At 41.5% G+C, this 23,637-nt stretch overlaps 1 protein-coding gene and 1 long non-coding RNA gene across 3 annotated transcripts in view; one reads left to right on the top strand and one right to left on the bottom strand.

The window, feature by feature from the left end:
* Positions 1–23,637, top strand: part of Fnbp4 (formin binding protein 4) — a 30,057-nt gene that overhangs the window by 5,325 nt on the left and 1,095 nt on the right. For both annotated transcript variants that reach the window (XM_059260851.1, XM_059260852.1), the window contains exons 5-16: positions 168–315; positions 405–528; positions 2,698–3,039; positions 5,192–5,402; positions 7,816–7,940; positions 8,965–9,069; positions 10,794–10,927; positions 11,927–12,111; positions 19,969–20,285; positions 20,401–20,545; positions 21,568–21,932; positions 23,376–23,533. In XM_059260851.1, the coding sequence (XP_059116834.1) occupies positions 168–315; positions 405–528; positions 2,698–3,039; positions 5,192–5,402; positions 7,816–7,940; positions 8,965–9,069; positions 10,794–10,927; positions 11,927–12,111; positions 19,969–20,285; positions 20,401–20,545; positions 21,568–21,932; positions 23,376–23,533 (2,359 nt within the window). The remainder of the gene's footprint in view (positions 1–167; positions 316–404; positions 529–2,697; positions 3,040–5,191; positions 5,403–7,815; positions 7,941–8,964; positions 9,070–10,793; positions 10,928–11,926; positions 12,112–19,968; positions 20,286–20,400; positions 20,546–21,567; positions 21,933–23,375; positions 23,534–23,637) is intronic.
* Positions 279–23,565, bottom strand: LOC131909341 (uncharacterized). Its single transcript, XR_009378829.1, has 3 exons — positions 23,211–23,565; positions 5,141–5,297; positions 279–508 (listed from the first exon to the last, which is right to left on the bottom strand). It is a non-coding gene; the product is annotated as an uncharacterized LOC131909341 (long non-coding RNA).

A 23,637-nucleotide genomic window follows, 5' to 3' on the forward strand; every position in this document is an offset into this window, starting at 1 on the left:
TGGTATATGCTAGAAATGTTGTTAAAACTCTGTAACACAGATTTGAGAACCCTGTGTTAAGTTGTTAGGGTTTAATAGCTGGCTTAGGATAGAAGTCAGGAATATATATATATATATAATATTACATAATATAATATATACTTGAAATATGTTTTGTTTTCTTGTAGTTGGAATTGAAATGGGAGATTGGCAGGAAGTCTGGGATGAGAACACAGGTTGCTATTATTATTGGAACACACAAACAAATGAAGTGACTTGGGAGTTACCCCAGTATCTTGCCACACAGGTGCAGGGATTACAGCATTACCAGCCCAGGTAAGGCTAGACCTGAAGAAGAAATTATGTAAGAGAAAACAGCTGCTGTGGGTATTTACCTTTTGTTTGTGTTTACATTCCCTTCTCAGTTCTGTAACAGGTACTGAAGCTGGTTTTGTGGTAAATACAGATATATATACGAAGGAGAAAGCAATTTCTGTTTCCAGTAGTAATAAAAGTGGACCGGTCATAGCTAAACGAGAAGTTAAAAAGGTTAGTATTATAACTTACTGCATTTGCTAATTTTCTAATCTAAGAACTTGATAAGTTAGTATGTCACAGCACAAGTGTTCTTAGTTTACCTAATCTGTGTGACAGACAAGATTTAGAAGTTACCAATTACCGCTTTAGTAATAATTCAGAGTTTTAGTGCCATGAAAACTACTTAAGCCATATAGAGGGGGACATGGGAGCAGTTGTCATGTACATTATACTGATAAATTGTCTTGTGCTGTTTGTGCTTTTTGAGAAGCTGGCTCTGGAATTGGGTTCCTGCCCCATTTCAGATCAGTGTGTATGTATCATGTCCTTTAAAATCTACATGTTCTGTGGCAGGCTGGTCCCCTAATTATAATAGTGAAAAGGGCAAACAGCAAGCAGCTAAGGGTATTAAAAACACGTCTTTAAGAACAACTAGAAGGTAACCCATTTGATTTTGTTTTTGTCTTTTTGAGACAAGAGTTTCTCTGTGCAGCCCTGGTTGTTCTGGAACTCGTTCTGTAGACCAGGCTGGCCTCAAACTCAGAGATCTGCCTGTCTCTGCCTCTGAGTGCTGGGATTAATGGCATGCACCTCCACCGCCTGACAGTAGCCCATTTCAAGTAGAGGTTTACACCTTCATTTTAAAAAAAAAAAAAAAAAAAAATGCCTGGTTGGGAACAAGAGGTTGGAAATTCAGCCATGGAGAGAAGGCTCAGTTGGGAACTCCAGCTGAAGTTTCCCCATTAGTTTCTGCTAGATCAGTGGTTCTCAGCCTGTGGGTCACATATCATATCCATTACATCAGATATTAACATTTCAATTCATAACAGTAGCAAAATTACAGTTAATGAAGTAGCAACAAAAATAATTGTCTGGTTGGGGGTCACCACAACATGAACTGTATTAAAGGGTCACAGCATCAGGGAGGTTGAGAACCACTGTGTTAGATGGTTGTAAACTCCTGCCTCTCTGCTGTGATTAAAGGTGTGCACTACCATATCCAGCTTGTCAGACTTCTTGGAAAGTGCCTTTATCCTTTGAAACCTCTTGCAGGCCTTCATATAATAGACTTGCATTTAAACTTTCATTATTTATTTATTTGAGAAAGGATCTCACTATGTAGACCAGGCTAGTGTCAAACTCATAAAGATTCCTCCTGCCTCTGTCTCACAAATGCTGAGATTAAAGGAGTGTACCACTATACCCAGCCTTACCTACAATATTTGTTTAGTTATATTTTCGAGATGGAGTTTAGAAACAATTACGAATTGTGTATTGAATTACAATTTATTTTGATTTTCACAGTGACACACACCACCTCTCATTCCTACCCCACCCAATACTTAGGATCCTATTAGACATCACATGTTAAGCTGTATCCCTAACCCCCAAAGTTAGAAACTTCAAAGACAGCCTTTGCTATATACCAAATTTGAGTCCAGCCTGGGTTAACGTGAGACCCACCCACCCTCAATTTTTTTTGTTTTGTTTTTGTAATCTGTACATTTCTAAAAAGGTTAAGTATTCCAATAGATGGAATAAGTTTGTTTTGTTTTTGTTTTGAGACAGGGTTTCAATGCAGCCCTGGCTATTCTGGAGTTCACTCTGTAGACCAGACTGGCCTTGAACTTGAAATATGCCTGCCTCTGCCTCCTGAGTGCTGGATTTAAAGGTGTGCGCCACCACCACCTGGCCACTTTAAATATATTAATCAAGCAATGTTGTTTTGAGATTGTATATTAGCCCAGGCTGTCATTAAGGGTAAGTTCTATATTACTTATACTCCTGTTTCCGAGGTTGAACGGCATCCAAGCATGCACCTTCATGTCCAGCTTATGCACACATTTCATTTTAGAAATACTTTATTTTCCTCTAAGTTCCCTTTTAAACATCAGCTTTTTTTTCAATCTTACAGAAGAGGAAGGTAAAAATTTACCTAGTCGTGTGTTGACAAAATCTTATGTCTGCCTCTGCTTCCTACTAGCTTCCTTTTGATATCCAGAGGTAGTAGATTATAGTTCAACCACTGCCTTCCTACTGTAGTGTTTTCATTTGTATGTATAGTGGTATAACGTGCTGATGTTTTGTGACTATCCAGTGATTAAGAATCTTACTAGAAAGAATTGACTATCCCAAGGGATTGTGGTGAAAGTTGTGACTCAGTGCTCTTCTTCTTTCCAGGAAGTGAATGAAGGAATTCAGGCTCTCTCCAACAGTGAGGAGGAAAGGAAAGGAGTGGCGGCAGCACTGCTGGCTCCCTTACTGCCTGAGGGAGTGAAAGAGGAGGAAGAAAGATGGAGAAGAAAAGTCATTTGTAAAGAAGCAGATCCAGGGACAGAGGTTAAGGAAACAAGCATGGCAGCAGAAGAAACGGAGACGGCCATCAAGGCACCGGAAGTCACACTGGACAGCTTAGAAGACCCCTGTCAGGAGGATCTTTGCAGTGTTGTTCAGTCTGGAGAAAGTGAGGAGGAAGAAGAGCAGGATACCCTCGAGCTGGAGCTGGCTTTGGAAAGGAAAAAAGTAAGGTTTTGATGACTTGTTTAACTAGTTGCCTTTCTCTTTGCCGTGACAATGTCGGACGTTAGTGTCTTGAGGAAAGAAGGATGTGTTTTGGATCACAGTTGAGGGGACAGACCGTCCCAGTGGAGAAGGTGTGGCAGTGACCATGGCTGTTCTTGCATTTTGGATGTCCACAGTCAGGAAGTGAGGAGGAGTGCTGGCACTCGGCTGGCTACGTCCCCGTTTGTAGTCATTCTCGGACCCCAGCTCATGGCAGGATGCTGCCAACATTAGAAATGGGTCTTCCCTTAGTAAAAATTCTCTTGAAAAACCCCCTTACTGACTTACCCAGAGGTGAGCCTCCTAGGTTATTCCAGAGCCTGTCAAGTGGACAGTGGGGATTAACCATCACAGATGTCAGGGACATTACCTCCCCTCTTACTGTTACACTTGAGTTGTTAGGCTGAACTTGTAGCCATTATCGACTTCACTTTTGCTCATCTCTTCACCTATGTTGTTTTTAAAGATTTATTTTTTTAAATATATAAGGATTTTGTGCACATTTATGCAGGCCTAGTGCCTGCAGAGGTCAGGAGGGTCAGGTCCCAGGAAGTACAGTTACAGATGGTAGTGAGCTGCCATGAAGGTGCTGGGTAAATCCAGGTCCTCTGCAAGAGCAGCAGGTACTCAGAACTACTGAACTCTCTCTCCAGTTCCCTAAGCTTTTTCTATGCTAATGAATTACAGAATTGTTTTTGTTTCTGGTGGTGCTTTTGGTAGTTGTCAACCAATAAATAGATCTTGTGAGATAATGGAAGAATTAAGTTGACCTTAGAATCTCCTTTGTCTTTCTTTATTAGGGGTAGAAGTGGTGTGGCTTCAGACTTGTGATTTTCCTGCCTTAGTCTCCTGAGTACTGGGATTACAGGCATGTTCCACCACACCCGGTTCTATATTCCTTTTTAAAAGATTTTGTCATTTTTTCCCCTCTTTGGAGGTAGTCATCTGCTGCTATCTTAAAAAGTCCAGTAGGAAGCAGGATCTTTTTTAATTTTTTAAAATTTATATCAGTGTTCTATCTGCATGTATAACTTTATGCAAGAAGAGTGTGCATCAGATCCCACTATAGATGGTTATGAGCTAGCATGGGGTTGCTGGGAATTGAACTCAAGACCTCTAGAAGAGCAGCATCTCTCCAGCCCCAAAGCAGAATCCCCCCCCCCAGACAGGTTTTCTCTGTGTAGCTTTGGAGCCTGTCCTGGAACTCACTCTGTAGACCAGGCTAGCCTCGAAGTCACAGAGATCTGTCTGGCTCTGCCTCCCGAGTGCTGGGATTAAAGGCATGCACTACCACTGCCCAGCCCAAAGCAGGATCTTAACATGAGTCAGTAACAGTAACCTGAAGCTTTCCCTGTTTGAAGATTTGAATCCATAGGGGACCAGCTAATAAAACTATTTCCATTATGTGTGTGCATGTCAGAAGGTTTGTATGTTTGTGACTGTCTAGAACCTACCCTCCCCTATTCATTTTCTGTTTGTTTTTTCCTGAGACAGGGTTTCTCTGTGTAGCTTTTGGTGCCTGTCCTGGATCTCCCTCTGTAGACCAGGCTAGCCTCGAACTCACAGAGATCCATCTGTCTGCCTCCCCAGTACTGGGTTTAAAGGCAAGCGCCACCACCGCCCGGCGGTCTATTCAAAATTTGTTAGTGCAAATTGTGAATGGACATTTATTTGTTTATTCATTTTCCAGTTTTTTTGAGACAGGGTTTCTCTGTGTAGCTCTGGGTGGCCTGGAACTCACAGAGATCCACCTGCCTCTGCCTCCCGAGTGCTGGGATTAAAGGTGTGCGACACCACTGCCCAGCTTTTTTGTTATTTTGTCATCGTGTGTCGTGTGTCGTCCCCCCCCCCCAGGACCAAACCCAGGACCTTGTGCTTGCTAGGCAAACAGTCTACCACTGAGCTAAATCCCCAACCCTGTGAATGAACATTTATTAATAGCAGAAGAATACTGAGCATAATATTGAGCTATGAAGGAAAGTGGTTAAAAATGCTGCTGCTTCTCAAAAGTTATAAATTCCAGGAACACTCATGGCATCTTTCTTGGTACTACAGTACTTACTGTTGATAAGTAATTAATGTCATGCTAATTTTATTAACACATTCTTTGTAGGCAGAGTTACGAGCCTTGGAAGAAGGAGATGGTAGTGTGTCAGGGTCTAGTCCACGTTCTGATATCAGCCAGCCAGCATCTCAGGATGGAATGCGTAGACTTATGTCTAAAAGAGGAAAATGGAAGATGTTTGTTCGAGCTACCAGTCCAGAATCCACCAGCCGAAGTTCTAGTAAAACTGGACGAGAGACTCCAGAAAATGGAGAAACTGGTAATTTATGCTTCCCATAAACTAATTCCTTCCCCACCCCTCTCTCTTGTGCTAGGAATTGAAGCAGGCAAGGAAGTCTCATTACCACTGACCTTAGAGAATGTAAACTTAAAGTTGAACTGTGTAGGGTAATAAGCCTTCTGTGTTTTTGTTTTTACATAATAGCAGGGAGATGGCACTTTTATTATTTGGCAAAATTCTGGAAATGTAGCTTACTTCCACATGTCTTGGGTTTTTTTGTTTTACTTGTAGAGATGTAAGAATTTGAGAGGTTGACATTGGTTGGGTCCTATATTTGTTACAGAATAGGGATTACTACTGTTTTCAGTAGCAGCAAATAAGATTGTCCAGACTTTTCTTTGGTTTTGTTTCTTTTTTTCTTTTATTATGTATGTGTGATATGCGTCGGGGGGAGTGCACATGTACCATGGTGTGTATGTGTAGATGAGAAGACAACTTTGAGGAGTCGCTTTTCTCCTACCTTTACATGGGCTCTTAAGGATGGAATGAGGGTCATCTGGCTTGCACAGTAAGCTCCTTTACCCACTGAACCACACTGGCCCCCACTTCATGACTTGCGGCAAAATTGTCCTGACTTGTGTATAAGACCTAGGAATGCTCCTTTGCTTACTGCTTCTCGGTAAACAGCAAAGGTCTACTTCTGGCAAGCCCAGTCTTCCTCTTGGTTCTATTCTCTGTAAAAGTTACCCTCTTTATTATGGGTAGGTAGACAACTTAATTCTGTCGTAAGACCCAAGTTGTCTTCATTCTGGGTTTGGTAGAAAAGGCCCTATTTAAATTCCCAGTTCATCAGAAAACTCCAAATAAAGCTAATGTTTTAATTTACATTTGTCCCTAATTTTGTGTTGGAAAATTAGGAGTAAGATTTGAGCACCAAACCTTTCTTCAATATACTTACCAGAAGACACTGCTCTCTCTTTTTGTTTAAGATTTATTTATTAGCCAGGTGGTGGTGGTGGCGCACGCCTTTAATCTCAGCACTCGGGAGGCAGAACCAGCTGGATCTCTGTGAGTTCAAGGCCAGCCTGGTCTACAGAGTGAGATCCAGGACAGGCTCCAAAGCTACACAGAGAAACCTTGTCTCGAAAAACCAAAAAAAAAAAAAAAAAAAAAGACTAGTCGATTTTGTTTCAGATCATTTGAAAATATAGAAAAAAATAAGGGCTGACAAGATGGCTCAGGGTAAAGGTAGTTGCTGCTCAGCGATGCAGTCATGAGCTGAGTTCAATCCCTGGGACCCGTGTAAAGGTAGAAGGAGAGAACCATCTTCACAAAGTTGTTCTCTGACCTCCACTTGTGCACACAACACACATAGATACAGTAACATCCTAAGGGTATCAGTGTCCGTGTCTATAATTCTGACACTTAGCATACACAGGTTTTAGGATCAGCCTGGGCTACAAAGTGAGATCATAGTGTAACTTTCGTTTTATCTTAGAGTTTGTAAACTGTCTTGCTTTGTATCCCTGTCTGACTGGAGCTCCTTGTGTAGTGTTTGGTGGTGTTGAACTAAGTTTTCCTGCCTTCACCTCTCAAGTGTTACGGTCATGGGGTGTGTGCTACCATGTCAGTTGTGAAGCCCTGTGAAGAGAGAGGGAGAGAAGGGGTCTTGGCCAGGTTGCCTCCACTGGCCCAGTATCCCCTCTGCTTCCATCCAGAGTAGATGACAACTTTGTGAATCTTGATTGTCTGTAGTTCTTAGCCACGTCAGGAAGGTAACTGGATGGGGTTTGGTGGTGGTGATTTTTTTTTTTTTTTTTTTTTGAGAGGGGTTTTCTCTGTGGCTGTCTGGTACTGACCTATATAGACCAGGTTGGCCTTGAACTCAGAGAGATTCTCCTGCCTCTGCCTAAGTGCTGGAGTTAAAGGCATATACCACTATGATTGGCATTGGTGGTGATGTTTTTGGAGACAGGAAATTGCTATGTAGTCCAGACTGGCCTGAAGCTCAGGATCCTTGTTACCTTGTTTTCTGGAATACTAGAATGACAGGCATAACCCTTTGTGCCTGGCACCTGAAGTTGATGCTGCTCTGGTTTTGAAAGTTTTCTTCCTATTCCACCCAATTTGGTAAAGAATCCCGTGTATTCCAGGTTTGATCTCTAGCTTTTTGTAAGAAATGGAACCGTTGCTATTCTGGAAGAGAAGATAAGGAAAGCAGAAGCTGTGAGGTGAATACAGTAGTAGAACGATGTGATTCGTGTATGGTCGCCTTTTCAGAAAGGATACCTTTGCAGGTGTCGGTGGGCGAGTTATTAGAACTCTGATAGAGCAGGCAAGAGCGAGAACTAATACTACTATTTAGGTGCCTGTTGCAAAGAGAATGAAATACGGTTTTGGATTTTTCAGTTGTCTGTTCAGCTGAATTTCATGGGGGTTTTGTTTTTTGCAGCTATTGGTGCGGAGAATTCCGAAAAAATAGATGAAAATTCAGACAAGGAGGCAGAAGTAGAAGAATCTTCAGAGAAGATGAAAACCCAAATAGCACCTAAAGTAGAAGAAGAACAGGATTTGAAAGTACGAGTATTTGTAAACTTAACTGGGGAGGTGGGGAATGGAGAAGGTCTTACTTTATAGCTCAGGCTGGCCTGAAACTCAGGATCCATCTGGCTCTGCCTCCCAAGTGCTGGAATTAAGGGCATGCACCACCACCACGTGGCGTATGGAGTATGCTTGAGTATAGACAGATTTTTTTTTCCTAAAATTTTTAGTCTGTGGTTGGTTCAGTGTGGCTCTTTAAATATGATTTGTTAGGGCGGGAGGAACTACAGCATGGTATTTTTCTGTATTGTGCAACTATGTAGGAAGGGACTGGGAGAATATAATTTTAAGGCTTCAGCTTGTGGCTAACATAAGTAAATGAAAATTTTGGCAATATTGGAATATGCACGATATTTTCCCTTCAGCTATTTTAAGATACAATTGACACATTTACCATATATAATAAGATGCTTATATATATATGTATGTGTATAATAGTGATTAATACAAACCCTGCAAATTGTCACCTCACTTACTTTTCTTTGGTATAGGGTGTTAGAACATTTTGATCTCTGAATGCATTTCAGCTCTACAGTATGGTGGTGTTGACTGTAGTCACCATGCTGTACATTAGAGCCCCAATTTTATGGGTGAATGGTTTCTACTCTACCCTTGACAACAACCACCATTTTGATATTGTCTTTATGTGATTTGACTTGTTTAAGGTTAGGATATATGTTCAGCTGTTGAAATCCATGTTTGATTGTGTTATAATAGTGTGAGTAGATAGAGCATTTTATTCATTATTTATGTGAATTTTATTATAAAGTAGAATACTAGGGGCTGGAGAGATGGCTCAGCTGTTAAAGGCTAGGCTCACAACTGAAAAACATAAAGTGGAATATTTAACATAACTAGTTAAAGTTACTTGTGTGCAGATAATAAATTTCCTCTATCTGCAATAATAACTGGAAGACTTTACATAATAAAGGAAGGAATGCTGGAGTTCTGGTTTTAATTTCTTTTTTTTTTTTTTTTTTTTTTTAATTCTCTATTACAGTTCCAGATTGGAGAACTGGCAAATACCCTGACAAGTAAATTTGAATTCCTAGGAATTAATAGACAGTCCATCTCCAACTTTCACATGCTGCTTTTACAGACTGAGGTAATTCAGCTGGTTTGGGTGTAAATGTCACTTTGTTATTTTATTTTTTATTTACTTTTTGTTTGTTTTTTTGAGACAGAACCTCACTATTTAGCCAGGGCTGGCCTGGAGATTTTAATGTACAGATCGGAATTACCTCAAATTCAGAGATCCTCCTGACTCTGTCTACAGAGTGCTGGGACTAAAGGCTATTGCACAACACTCAGCTTATTTACATTTTATGAAAGTTTGTTATTTTTCAAGACAGGGTTCCTTTGTGTAGCCCTGGCTATCCCGGAACTCTGTAGACCAGGCTGGCCTCAAACTCAGCAAGATCTGCCTGCCTCTGCCTCCTGAGTGCTGGGATTAAAGGTGTGCGCCACCACTGCCCTGCTGAAAGTTTTATTTTAACTCATGTGTCTACGTATGCCATACATGTTCAGGTGCCTAAGGAGGCCAAAAGAAGATGCCATATCCCCTGAAGCTGGAGTCACAAGCACCTGTGAGCTCCCTGGCATGTGTGCCAGGAACCAAACTCTGCTCTCCAGGCCTGCTTTGTTTTTAATGACTGTGTGGTGCTCGTGCATATGTCTGTGTATTTGAGCATGTGTGCAAGGGGAGGCCTGCCTGAACATTAGGAGTCTTTCTCCATTGCATTTCACCTTATTCATTGAGAGACTATCTCTCGGTTGAACCTAGAGCTTACCAGTACAGGTGGTCTGTTTAGCCAACTTGCTCAGGGTGTACTCTGTCTCCACTTCGTGAGTGTTATTTCCGGGGGCCCATGGTGCTTGCCTGGCTTTTATGTGGGGTGTGGGGATCTTAACTCTGGTCCTGATGCTTGTGGCAAGCAAGCTCTTTAGTCACTGAGCTATCTCCATAGCCCATAAATGGTGGTGTTTGAATGGCATTCTATCTTAAGAATGTGTTTTGTAGGGGCTGGAGCAATGGCTTAGTGGTTGGGAGCACTGACTAGTCTTCCAGAGGACCTGGACCCACATGGGAACTCGGAACCGTCTGTCTGTAACTCCATGATCCAGCACCCTCACACAGACATACATGCAGGCAAAACACCAATGTATATAAAATAAAAATAAATTATCCAAAAAAAAAAAATGTTTTGTAGCTAGGCAGTAGTGGTGCACGCCTTAAATCCCAACACCCAGTAGGCAGATCCCAGGTGGATCTCTTGAGTTTGAGGCCAGCCTGATCCACAGAGTGAGTTCCAGGACAGCCAGGGCAGAGAAACCCTATCTTGAACCACCCCCCCACCTCACCCCAAAAAAAATATACTGTTTTGTGGGCTGAGGAGATGTCACAGTGGGTATAAACACTAGTACAAAAGCTAGATGACTTTTGTTATAGAATCCATAAGATGGGAGAACCAACTCTACGAAGTTGTCCTCAACCTCCACTCAGAGCACATCATACACATACACCTAAACAATAGTCATAATCTTGTGGAGGAAGGATTGAAACAGGGTGTCTGTGCAGTCCTGGCTGTCCTGGAGCTCGCTATATAGATGAGGCTAGCCTCAAAATTAGAGCTCCTCAGAACTATCAGCTGCAGGTAGAAACACTTTTATTAATTAAAGCAAATACCACCTTAATAGACATACATTTTAATTAAGATGGTATTTCTTTGCTTCCTTGGTCTGCTCATCTGTTAGAGCATAGTGATACAGTCTTGGAGTCCCTTTTACCTCAGTTTTCTAATATCAGTCTTAATTCTCTGTTGATTCTAGACTCGAATTGCAGACTGGCGGGAAGGGGCTCTTAATGGAAATTACCTAAAACGAAAGCTTCAGGATGCCGCAGAGCAACTAAAACAGTATGAAATAAACGCCACTCCTAAAGGCTGGTCCTGCCACTGGGACAGGTACGCACTCTTCTCCCCTTTTCACCTTTCACCTTTGACATCTCAGACATGATTTGTGATCACCACCGCCTGACGCCATGACAGCCTGTCTGGAGACTGAGAGCAGCTGCCGTTAGTGGTGCTGGGCAGGCAAAGCACTGCGAGCAGTTTGGCCAGCCACACATGCGGAAAAACAAAGCAATGTTTAAAAATGTTCCATGTAACGGATTTTTTCCCAAGATTGGACAAAGCCGGTTTTTACTCTCCAGAGTGTTGCACCGAGTAGGGCGGGCTTGGGGGTTAAGCGCATGCGAGAGCTCTGTGCGCTTTACAGGACCTCTGGAAGCAACTACTCCTGATTAACCTCGGTGAAGTTAAGGAAAAACTTCGTGACTGAAGATGTGAATGAAGAACAAGATTACTATCCTCTGCCAGCAGGTCAGATGAAAACATTTCTTTTTATATTTGGCTTTTCTTGATTTTTTTTTTTCGTTATTTGAAATCTTTGCTCTTTTATTTTTCAGCTCCCAGATCCTCTCCCTCTCTTTAGCTTTCACTGTGTTTGATATCAAGAATTTGAAATGAATTCCACGGTCCAAGAGGGGAAGAGTCACCTTTCACTTCGATGTTCTCTTCTTTGGAAGGGAAATTAGTGTTCTAGGCAATTGAGTCCCTTCATTAATGAAACTTGGAACCCGGTTATGCATTGGCAAAAAAAACAAAAAACAAAAAACAACAACAACCAAAAAACAAAAGAAAAGAAGTGATTTCTAATTCATCCGTTGGAGAGGGCTAAGGGCTGTATTCACAGAGCTGCTGGCAGTGCAAATAGCTTTGAATTTTCCTGGGTTCTCCATCCTCAATTGTCAAAGCTCTTTGTTGCCTTTGTGAATAGCAGTCCATAAGAAGAGGTTTGTCCCTGTGAGAGCAGACTGCCTGCTGTCCTGGGACAGGACCAAATGGAAGTGTCTCTGTAGGAGAACAGATTTTAAAACATGTGTTTTCTTTCTTGTGATTTAGGGATCATAGACGCTATTTCTATGTAAACGAACAGTCGGGCGAGTCTCAGTGGGAATTCCCAGATGGTGAGGAGGAGGAAGAAAGCCAAGCACAGGAAGTTAGAGATGAGAGTCTTCCTAAGACGACCGTGAAGGACAAAACCTGCACTGATCCAAACTCTACAGAGTCCTCTGAGAATCCCACAGGTAAGACAGTCTGTTCTGTTCTAGTTGAAAAACAGTTTCAGAGAAAAGGACATTGGTATTTTTATTATAGGACAGTTGATAGCATAGTAATAAGATATGACAGTTGCAAAGTCCAACTTAAACTAAGAGAATGCATAAGTTATATGAAAGGAATTAAGTTGATGACTGGTCAGAAAGCCAAATAATGTGTATCAGAGTCTGCCATCAAAATAAAACATAAACTACTGTCTTTTGATCTTAAAAGATTTCATGTAACGAATACTAGTACATGTTTTGTGTTCTCTATTAATAAGTAAAGATTTTGTGTATCAATTAAAAAGAATTCACGTTAAATTTAAAAGTAAAAGAGACCTGTACTTCTATCTTTTCACAGAGAAAACTTTAGATCTACAAAAACAGGAATGGCCATGCAGAGAACTAGGTAGTTGGATTGCCTAGATCTGTGTAGTAGAAATAAGGATTGTTCTTCATTCTTCATTTTATACAATTTCGTCTATTGATGTTTTGGCCTCATTTCTAAATTTTACTAGTCATATATATATATATATATATATATATATTGTCAATACAAATCAAAATGATAGAAAGAAGAGATGTAAATACAGGTCTATTCTAGCAATCAGTGAAAATTGTCAGCTATATTTTTAGATAAGAGGATCAGAAATAGGTGAAATCCCCATTTAAGATGCTCCTAGAGAGCTGGCAGTGGTGGCACATACCTTTAGTCCCAGCACTCAGGAGACAGAGGCGTGTAAATCTTTGAGTTTGAGGCCAGCTTGGTTTACAGAAGGAGTTCCAGGACAGCAGGGCTACACAAAGAAACCCTGTTTCCAAAAACAATAACAACAAAAAAAAGATGCTTCTAGAGGAATTGTAGTGTCCTGTGGTTTGTTTTGTTTTTGTTTTTTCTGTCTGTGCATTCATAAGCAGAAACCAACCTTACATCTCATTCCTCTGAAGCCATACACATTATTTTTGACAAGATGTCTTCACTGAAACCTGGAACTCCTGGATAAGGTTAAGTTTAAGTCCCAGAGATCCACCTTCTCTGCTGGGAATCCAAGCAGGCACCACCACACCTGCCTCTCCTCTCTGTTTAAAACAGGGTCTCACTATGTAGTCCTGGCTGGTCCTCAGACTCAGAGAGATCCATCTGCTTCTGCCTCCCAGGTGCTGGGGTTAAATGTGTTCGGCCACGCCCAGGTTTTTTTGTTTGTTTTTAAAACATGGTTGCTAGGTTGAACCAATTTGTCATGCTTGCACCACAAGCACTTTACTGACTGAGCTATTTCCTGTTCTTGTTTTTGGTTTTTTTGTTTTTTTGTTTTTTTCTTAAATCATCTCATATGTACAGGTGTTTAACCCAAAATTTCGTCTTGGCACTTTGTGTGTGCCTGGTACCTCACAGGCCAAAGAGTGTGTCAGAGTCCCTGAAATCGGCAGAGGGTTGTGAGCTGCCCCGTGTTGGTGCTAGGACTGATCTGGAAGAACGTCCAGGGCTCTTAGCTCTCTCTCTAGCACCCCCCCCTTTAAATAAATAATTGGGTTTTATAGCTCCTTTGTCTATCCTGAGACCTAGTTAGCTGTTCAGAAGAGTCACATAGTTCCCCACTTTATAAAAGAAGATACCTTTTTTTTTTAACTAAGTCTTAGTTTTTTCTCTCCTTCCTTCTTTGCTCCCCACCTCCCTCCCTCTCTTTCTTCTTGCCTTTTTGTTTCCTTTTTTGTTTGTTTGGTTTTTTGTTTTGTTTTGTTTTTTGTTTTTGTTTTTTGTTTTTGTTTTTTGGTGGTTTTGTTTTTCAAGGCAGTTTCTCTGTTTAGTACTTGCTGTCCTGGAACTCACTTTGTAGACCAGGCTGGCCTCGAACTCAAGAGATCCACCTGCCTCTGCATCCCCTAGTGCTGGATTAAAGGCGTGTGCTGCCTCTGCCTAGCTTCTTTCCTATTTTTAGTGATACTGGGAATTGAACCTAGGATTTACATGTGACTTCTACCTCTACTGAGCCATATTCCAGCTTGTTTTTGACAAGATACCACTCTGTAACCCAGGTTTTGGTCTTAAAAATGTGATCCTCCTGTCTTGGCCTCCTGAGATTGTAGACTGGTGCTATCAGGAGATTGGTGGCAAAGACCTTGTCTCAAAAAAACAAAACAAAAAAACCAAAGGCTCTTAGCTGTTTGTTAAAGTGACATTTGAAGGCAAGAAGACTATGGAGTGATTCTTAAATAACCCTTTGAAAATAAAAAAAGTAGGAAACTTTTTGATAGCATAAGAGCCAACTTTTTTTTTCTTCTTCCTATCAAAAGTATATAATGGCTTATTTCAGTGAAATGACTAAGGTAATGCTATCCTGTCCCAACATTATTTTGTGCCTGTTTGGCCACTTCTCAGCTTCCCACACCCAACAGCCACCTATACCTTGCTGATGATTCTAGGACTGTTCATGACCTTGGCCATGGTTTAAACGTTATGCAGTATCGGAAGATGCCACTGAACCTTGCAAAGAAAGCAGATGTTAGAAGGCCATTCTAAATCCCTCACTAATGTAGCCCTCCTGGAGCCCTAATGTAATTATGGCTTTGTCTTTGAGAATGCTGTACCCCTGAGCTTGGGCACCAAGAGACTTTCTGGAGGTGCAAGCCCACTCCTGGTCTGGCTCTTAATAAAGGACTCAAAAGTTTTAATTGGCTTAATCAGCATGGTTGTCAGTGACTGTCTCAATCAAGAGGCTGAGGCAGGAAGATTGGGAATTTGAGGACAGCCTGGTGGAACCCACCCCTCTAACATACACACCCATTTCCAGTGCAAAAAAAAGTGCTTTGTTCCATTCATATCCCAAATGACTGCTAACATCGTTAACTGGCCTGGATAACATTGGATGACTAAAATACAAGTCCACGGATTACAATGGTAATTTTAGAGCATAGCAAGAGTAAGGGGTTTCACGCTATCAAATTTCAGAAGTTTATTTTCAGTAGCAGTGAGTGACAAATATTTCTAATAACAGGTTATGGCTTTTTCTTTGTTTAGTAGATAATGAACTGAGGCTTGATTTTGGTGAGTGGATGATTCCATTCTGGACCACTCTGCTTTCTTTGGGTTTCTTGAATCAGACCCCATACTGTTGTCAAACTCTCTGTACAGACAAGAAAAGTGTGACCTTGAACTCAACATCCTCTTGCCTCCACCTTTAGGTGCTGATATTACAGGTGTGCACCACCACACTGGGATTCTTGATCATAACTTCTCATTTTTATACATCTTCAAATTGAATACTATGCAGTTAGCAATTCTTAAGTGTTGTGGGTTGTTTTGTTTGTTTTAAACACTTTAATGTCAAGCATTAAGCTATTTTATCTTATTGTTGATGACAAACACAGTTGGCGCTGTCTGGTAAAAGGTAAACCTTGAGCCATATTTTTTTGTGTGTGTAGGGGGGCATTGTTCGCTGTTGTTTGCTTGTTTTCTTTTTTTCAAGAGAGGGTTTCTCTGTGTAGCTTTGGAGCCTGTTCTGGAAATCACTCTGTAGACCAGGCAGGCTGCCTTCAAACTCAGATATCCATCTGCCTCTGTCTCCTGAGTGCTGGGATTAAAGGTATGAACCACTATCCAGCTCTCTACACCCATCTTTAAAACCATTTTTTATTAAAAGAAAACTGAGGGTGTCATCCAAATTGTTCTGTGGGTAAAGGTAATTGATGGCTGCTAAACCTGACAACTTGAGTCCAGCCCCCGGGATCCACATGGTGGAGGAGAGAGCTGAATCCTTGAGGTTGTCCTCTGTCCTGGATAAATAACACACAGACACACTAAATAAAGAGTAATTCTTAAAAAAGAAAAAGAATCTGGAGGTATTCACATAGTGATAGCATATGCTTAACATTTGTGAGGCCCCCAGGTTTAATTCCTTGTACCACCCAAAAAATAAAAACAGAAAAGGAATTATGCCATAAGGAGGCAAATAAGTTTTAAGGTTTACTTCATTTTTAGTCCTTGCTCATTGTTTCAGTGTATAGTAAGCATCATGTCACTGAAGGTGGAGTGAATTTCTTCATAGTGAGTAGTGTAAGATATCTAGGGGCAAAGGTTTTGAATTAAGAATTGGTATCCTTAGCTGGGCAGTGGTGGCACATACCTTTAATTCCAGCACTCAGGAAGCAGAGGCATGTGAATCATTGTGAGTTCGAGGCCAGCCTGGTCTACAGAGTGATTTCCAGAACAGGCTCCAAAGCTACACAGAGAAACCCTGTCTCAAAAAACAAAACAAAAAACCCAAAATACAAAAACAAAAAAGAATATCTATCTTTAAGCTTAATATAGTTCTAATTTTAGTACATAACAAAAGCTGTTGATAACTACTTTAACCATCCCATTGGTTTTCAGAATTAAATGTTCATGTAAACATAAAAAATACCAGCTGGGGCTAGAGAGATGGCTCAGATGTTAAGTACACCAGCAGCTCTTTAGAGGTCCTGAGTTCAATTCCCAGCAACCACATGATGGCTCATAACCTCTGTAATGAGATCTGGTGCCCTCTTCTGGCCTGTGGGCATACATGCAGGCAGAACACTGTATATATAATAAATAAGTCTTTAAAAAAATACTAACTGGATTCAATTTATAAACAAGTAGAAGCATGATTGTAATAGACATGTGATGCTTAAACTAGGTTTTCTGTTTAGAAGTTTTGATTTTAACATTTTTTAAAAAAGATGTATTTTTATTATTTATATGTGTTTATGCCTGTGGAGGCCAGAAGGAGGCCTTGGATCCCTTGGCACTGCAGTTAAAATTTGAGAGCCACCTGATACGGGTATTGGCATCTGACCCCTGGTCCTCAGGATAGAACATCTGGAGCCATCTCTCCAGACCTTTTGTTTGTTTTTTGAGATGGGCTCTCTGTGTGTTTTAGGCCAGCTCTGACACAAGCTTCCCAGGATCTAGAATCACTGGCTTGTGCCACCATGCCAGCTAAAGCAGCTTTAACTTTTCTGTGCTTAAGCTAAAGAAGGAACAATCGGTATTTGAGATACAGTTTCTATGTTTGAGTGAAGTTAGGGGCTTGGGATTCAAGCATGCTATTTCTTACTTGATGCTAAATTTATCAAGCTTAGCGTGTGTGCTCCTGTTTGGTTTGTCTTGTCTTTGTTCTTTTTTATTTGTTTGTTTTTGTTTGAAACAAGATCTAATGTATCCCAGGCTGGCCTGGAACTTGCTGTGTAGCTAAGGATGACTTTGAAGTCACAGTCTTCCTGTCCCACCTCTTAAATACTGGACTGGAATCCTAGGCGTATGTTACCATGCCGGGTTTTATTCAGTGGGATGGAACTTGGGCCTTCGTGCATTCTAGGAAGCATACTACCAACTGAGCAACACCCCTAGCTCTCCATCGAATGGAGTTTAGTTGAATAACACTTACACAAAGTTTAGATAATTGATTGCTTTTGCTGGGTCACAGACTACATTATTAACCCTGGCCTGGGGTGGTCCCTTGCATCTGTCTGATTAGTAGCATGTTAATGTCATAAAAGCTGACATAGTCCATTCACTTTGTATTATAGTTAATTTAGTACAAGAATGTTTAATTCTTAAATTAATAATCTTTGCTGTTTATTGCTTTATTTTATTTTGGTGTTCTGGTGAAATCTTGATGTACTGTTTTATAAAACAGACTTTGAGGCTGGGCGGTGGCGGCGCACGCCTTTAATCACAACACTCAGGAGGCAGAGCCAGGCAGATCTCTGTGAGTTTGAGGCCAGCCTGGTCTCCAAAGCGAGTCCCAGGAAAGGCGCAAAGCTACACAGAGAAACCCAGTCTCAAAAAACCAAAAAAAAAAAAAAACAGACTTTGTAGCTATATACATACTCTTGGTCAAATTTTTTGTCTGAAGGTTGGTATATAACTAAATTCATATTACTTGATGCCAATACAAAAAAAAGTTAATGAGTCATTTGAGTTCTTTAGCTGAAAAACTGCATTCATGTTTTCTGATAAATCTTTTTCTAGTGTCTTTTTCTTTTTCTTTTTTTTTTCTTTTTCTTTTTTTTTTTTTTTTTTTTTTTTTGGTTTTTCGAGACAGGGTTTCTCTGTGTAGCTTTGCGCCTTTCCTGGATCTCACTCTGTAGACCAGGCTGGCCTCAAACTCACAAAGATCCACCTGCCTCTGCCTCCCAAGTGCTGGGATTAAAGGCGTGCGCCACCACCGCCCGGCTAGTGTCTTTTTCTTTAACAATGAGGAATGTCTATATCAAAATAGTGTGAATCATCTTAATATTCTTTATACAATATATTACCTATATGTTCCCTCAGCAAAGGCATTCTAAAAGCCTGTTGCTTGTTTGGGATTTACCTCGTCAGGTGTCCAGTATAAATAGCCTTCTCCCTAACCTAGAGTCTTCCATAATGGAGCCCTTATTTGACCCGATTTTGATAGGTGCCTGCACCTGGATATTTACTCCATCAGAAATGAGACTTTAGATTCCTAAAGGTCTTAAACTCTTATTCCACCAAGGATTCTTAGTTAAATAGAAAGCTCTAGGCTAGGCATCAGACCTGGTCTCCTAGCTCTGGCCTGGCCCCTGACAATTGTATCATCCTGAGATAATCCATTCCTACCTGGGTTTCATTACCTCCAAAATGAGGAAGTTGAACTAGATGATTTCTCATGTTTCTTCTACTCCTAGATTCTATGATTTTTTAGGGAGAAAATCCATAGTCTCATATATTGTGAACCATCCCTATTGACGATAAAGAGGGATGGGGAAGGCTACAAGTAAGTATATCCTCCTGTTTTCTCTAATCTTTAAAAAGCTTTACCCAGTGGGGAGACGGCAGTGCTCAATCATAGTGTTTGTGAAATTTGGAAAAATTTAACATAGCTTTTCAGTTACAATTTAACTCAAGCTAAAGCAACAGCAGTTTCAAAACCTCTGCATCTTGTCCTAAATTTCTCTTCACTTATCACACAAAGAACTATTACCTTCCCTCTTTGTTGCTATGATTAAGCAAATGTAATTTACACATGTAAAGGAATGAGAGGCATCTGGTAAATCCATTTTTAAAATGTAGTAATCCAGATTAATCAAAATAGATTGTTGTTTTTGTTTTGAATGGATTTTCACTGTGGCATCCCCCACTTAACTAGCTCACTGAGAAAAATAACAGTAATAATAAAATGGAATCAGCATTACAGAAATACATGATTGAGTTATTTCACTTTTGAAACAAAGACCCCAGAGAATTGCTGCCTTCTCATATGTTGAAATAAATGAAAAAAAAAAATTCTAGGGGCCTGAAGCTGTTAAGAGCACATACTGCTTTGAGAGAAGACCTGAGTTTGGTTCTCAGCACCCATGTTGGGTAGCTCACACCTGCCTGTAACTCAAGCCCCAAGAGGATCCAATGATTCAGTGCCTTCTTCTGGTCTTCAAGGGCCCTGTACACACAGACACATACCTAAGCACACACACTTAAAAAATAGGTCAATTTCCACATTACAGATTTGAATGACAGAATTGCTCATTGTTTTGTGATATTTTTATTTATCTACAAATCTGAATATAAAGAATAAGGCTAGTATAATATAGCTAGGGAAAGTTCTCTCAGCATCATAAATTAACCTTTCCATAGAAGCAATTTCTAAGTTGAACTGCTTGGTGTTTCAGTGACATTAGTGGCTAGCCATGAGTCAAATTTTAATTATAGAGAGCCAACTAGTTCCTGCTGTTTGAAACTACTGTGCACATTTGTCCTAGGTTGATACTGACGTCTATTCTGCCAATCAAGTGAACATTAACATGAGTATTAGCTGTGAAGGATTTGTCTTGATTTTTCCCTGACTACTGTCTGTTTTCCAGGTTCTCTTTGTAAAGAATCATTTTCTGGTCAAGTTTCTCCATCACTCATGCCACTCACTCCATTCTGGACCCTCCTTCAGTCAAATGTACCGGTGCTTCAACCACCATTACCTCTGGAAATGCCACCACCCCCACCTCCACCCCCAGAATCTCCTCCTCCTCCTCCTCCACCTCCTCCTCCACCTCCTCCTTTAGAAGATGGTGAGATTCAGGAGGTAGAAATGGAGGATGAAGGAAGTGAGGAGCCTCCTGCCCCAGGAACAGAGGAGGATACTCCTTTGAAACCTTCAACACAGACCGCGGCTGTAACGAGCCAGGTAATGCTGTCTGTGGCATTCTGGATGGCAGTGGGCACTGGACATGTTTGACATGCTTTACTTAGAAGACTATTTTTTAGGTCTGTAATTGCTAACTGGAGTGTTTGTGTTTCAGAGTTCAGTTGATTCTACCACCTCTAGTCCTCCATCCACTAAAGCAGTAAAGAGAAAGGCGGCAGAAATGAGTACTGCAGTGGTCCAGAGGTCAGCTACGATTGGGAGTTCTCCAGTTCTCTACAGCCAGTCAGCTGTAGCTGCAGGTAAGCATCATAATTAAAGTGGGTTTTTCTCATTAGGCATTTGTTTTCAGCATTAGGTGCTGTAAGTAGTAGAAAGCTTTTGATTGAAAATACTATTTAGATTTACTTCTCCTAGTTAATAAAGACTAGCCTTAAACATTTATCCTTATCCTTACAGGATTCTTTTCTGTTTTGGGTTACTGGTTTTTTTGGTTTGGTTTGGTTTTTCAAGACAGGGTTTCTCTGTGTAGCCCTGGCTGTCCTGGAACTCACTCTGTATAGACCAGGCTGGACTCAAACTCAGAGTTCCACCTGCCTCTGCCTCCAGAATCCTGGGATTACAGGCGTGCGCCACCATTGCCCAACTATGATTTTGCTTTTCTTTTCTTTTTTTTTTTAAAGATTTATTTATTTATTATGTACACAGAAGAGGTTGCCAGATCTCATTACAGATGGTTGTGAGCCACCATGTGGGTGCTGGGAATTGAACTCAGGACCTCTTGAAGAGCAGTCGGTGCTCTTAACCTCTGAGCCATCTCTCCAGCCCTGATTTTGCTTTTTTAAGACAGAGTCTCAGTAGGTCTAGATGGCCTGGAAGTCACTAATTTTGTAGATCCTCCTAGGTACTGGCATTAGAGGTGTGCTCCACTATTTGGGGTTTTCTGTACATTTACATATACCAATTATTTTTACATTGAAGTTCCTTAATCTGCAGATGTAGAAATTTTAATTAATTAATTAATTTATTTATTTTTGGTTTTTTGAGACAGAATTTCTCTCTATCCCTGGCTGTCCTAGAACTCACTCTGTAAACTAGGCTGGCCTCAAACTCGGAGATCTGCGTGCTTTTGCCTCCCAAGTACTGGGATTAAAGGCGTGGCCTACCCTCCCCAACTACAAAATTTAACATTTGCTAGTAGCAACTAGGGCACAGTTTTAACAGAAAAAGTATATTGAGAACATGTGGTGATTGAACCCCTAGGTTCCTCTCCTGTCTTGTCACAGTGTCCTTTTATAGTGTTGCTTTATGTTTCCTGCGTCAGGTCACCAGGCCATGGGGGTCGCACACCAGGCTGTCGGCGGGATGGCACAGCCAGCAGCAGCAGTCAGCCATGTGGCGGCGGCGGGCCTGGGCCATCAGGCCAGAGGAATGAGCCTGCAGTCCAGTTACCTCGGCCTGGCAGCAGCGCCTGCAATTGTGAGTTACACGGAGTGTCCTGTCCCCATTGGAGTGCCCGCTCCATCACTGCAGCCAGCTCAGGCTCGAGGGACGCTGGCAGTACCCGCCGTCGTGGAACCCCCGCCGCCTCCACCCCCCCCACCTGCACCTGCCCCTACACCACCACCGCCACCACCAGCCCCCAAAGTGCCACCACCTGAGAAGACGAGGAAAGGAAAAAAAGATAAGGTGAGTCGTCGTCGTCGTCGTCGTCGTCTTTTTTTAAGGCTGATGATAGTCACATAGCAAAATTAACCATTTTATTTTTAAAGGAAAAATAAATTAATAAAGATTTATTGCCGGGCAGTGGTGACACACAGCTTTAATCCCAGCACTTGGAAGGCAAAGGTAGACAGATCTCTTCGAGTTCCAGGCTAGTCTGGCCTACACAGTGAGTTCCAGAACAGAGCGAGCTACATAGTGAAACTCTGTCTCAACCCCCTGCCAAAAATTTATTTGTGTGTGTGTATTTTGCCTACATGTATATCTGTGTATCACCTGTGTGTTTGGTGCTCACAGAGGCCAGAAGGAGGGTGTCTGATCCCCAGAACTGGCATTACGGGTGGTTGCAGCTCACCATTTTTGGGTGCTAGGAATCAAACCCAGGTCCTTTGGAAGAGCAGCCAGTGCTGTTAACTACAGAGGTGTCCCTCTATTTTTCTTCCCCAAGTAATCATTTTTAATCATGTCTTTAAAAATGATTCATCTGTTTCCTTCTGTTTATGTGTCTGTATATGTACCTGTGTATACACAGGTACCTACAGAGGCTAGAGAGAGCATCAGAGTCCCTGGAACTGGAGTAACGGGTGGTTATGAGCCCCTGGTATGAGTGCTAGCAACGGAACCTAGTTCCTTCCCAAAGAACAGCAAGTGCCCTTAACTACTGAGCCATCTCTTTAGCCCCCATTAAGAAATTTTTATACATGTATTAATACATAATGTATTTTGAGCATATTCACACATACCTATTACTTTTTTTGTATTCCCCCTCCCAACTCGTCTACATTCTTTTTGTGTGTTTATCCCCCACACACACACCTGCATTCTACTTGCATGTCTTTTTTTGTTTTTAATACAGGGTTTCTCTGAGTAGCCCTGGATTTCACTTTGTACTGGATTAGCCTCAAACTCAGAGATCCTCCTGCTTCTGCCTCTTGAGTGCTGGGACTAAAGGCATTTACCATCATGCCTGGCTTTATCATTATTATTTATAATGACCCAGTGAATTTTATGGTTTACAGGTGCATGAGCACTTTACTGGTGCCTCCACCACCAAAAAAACTGTCTCTCTCCTCCATCAACCATTAACTGTGTATAAATCCTTAGGGAAGGGTGGGGCCCCATAAGCCCCCTGCCTTCTTCCTGAGAGGCTCTTGTTGATAGGCCTCATCTTGTGAGGTCAGTAGAGTACCAGCCATGTCATGCCCAAAGTCAACGCTCCATGCTCTCTGCACACACACCACTTACCATTCTTTCTGCCACTTCCATGATACGTGGCAGCCTTGGGAGTTTCTGGATGCAGCCAACATCGCATTTCTTCCTGGGTTTCAGGGAAAGATCTTGATCTCCAGTTTAAAGGGCCTCTTTCCTTATTTATGTATTACATTCCTCTGATCTGTAACTTCGTTTTAGGCAAAGAAAAGTAAAACCAAAATGCCATCTTTGGTTAAGAAATGGCAGAGTATCCAGCGGGAGTTAGACGAGGAGGATAATTCGAGTTCCAGTGAAGAGGACCGGGAATCCACAGCACAGAAGCGAATCGAGGAGTGGAAGCAGCAGCAGCTTGTCAGGTACGGCCACGCCGACAGGAGGGGCTGCGCTGTGCTTGGCTCGGGGAGTCAGAGTCTTCACATACAGTCCTTCGTGAAGAGTGTACGGCTCCTTGACTGAGAAC

Source organism: Peromyscus eremicus, chromosome 4 (genome assembly GCF_949786415.1).
Source record: "Peromyscus eremicus chromosome 4, PerEre_H2_v1, whole genome shotgun sequence".
Classification (NCBI taxonomy): domain Eukaryota; kingdom Metazoa; phylum Chordata; class Mammalia; order Rodentia; family Cricetidae; genus Peromyscus; species Peromyscus eremicus.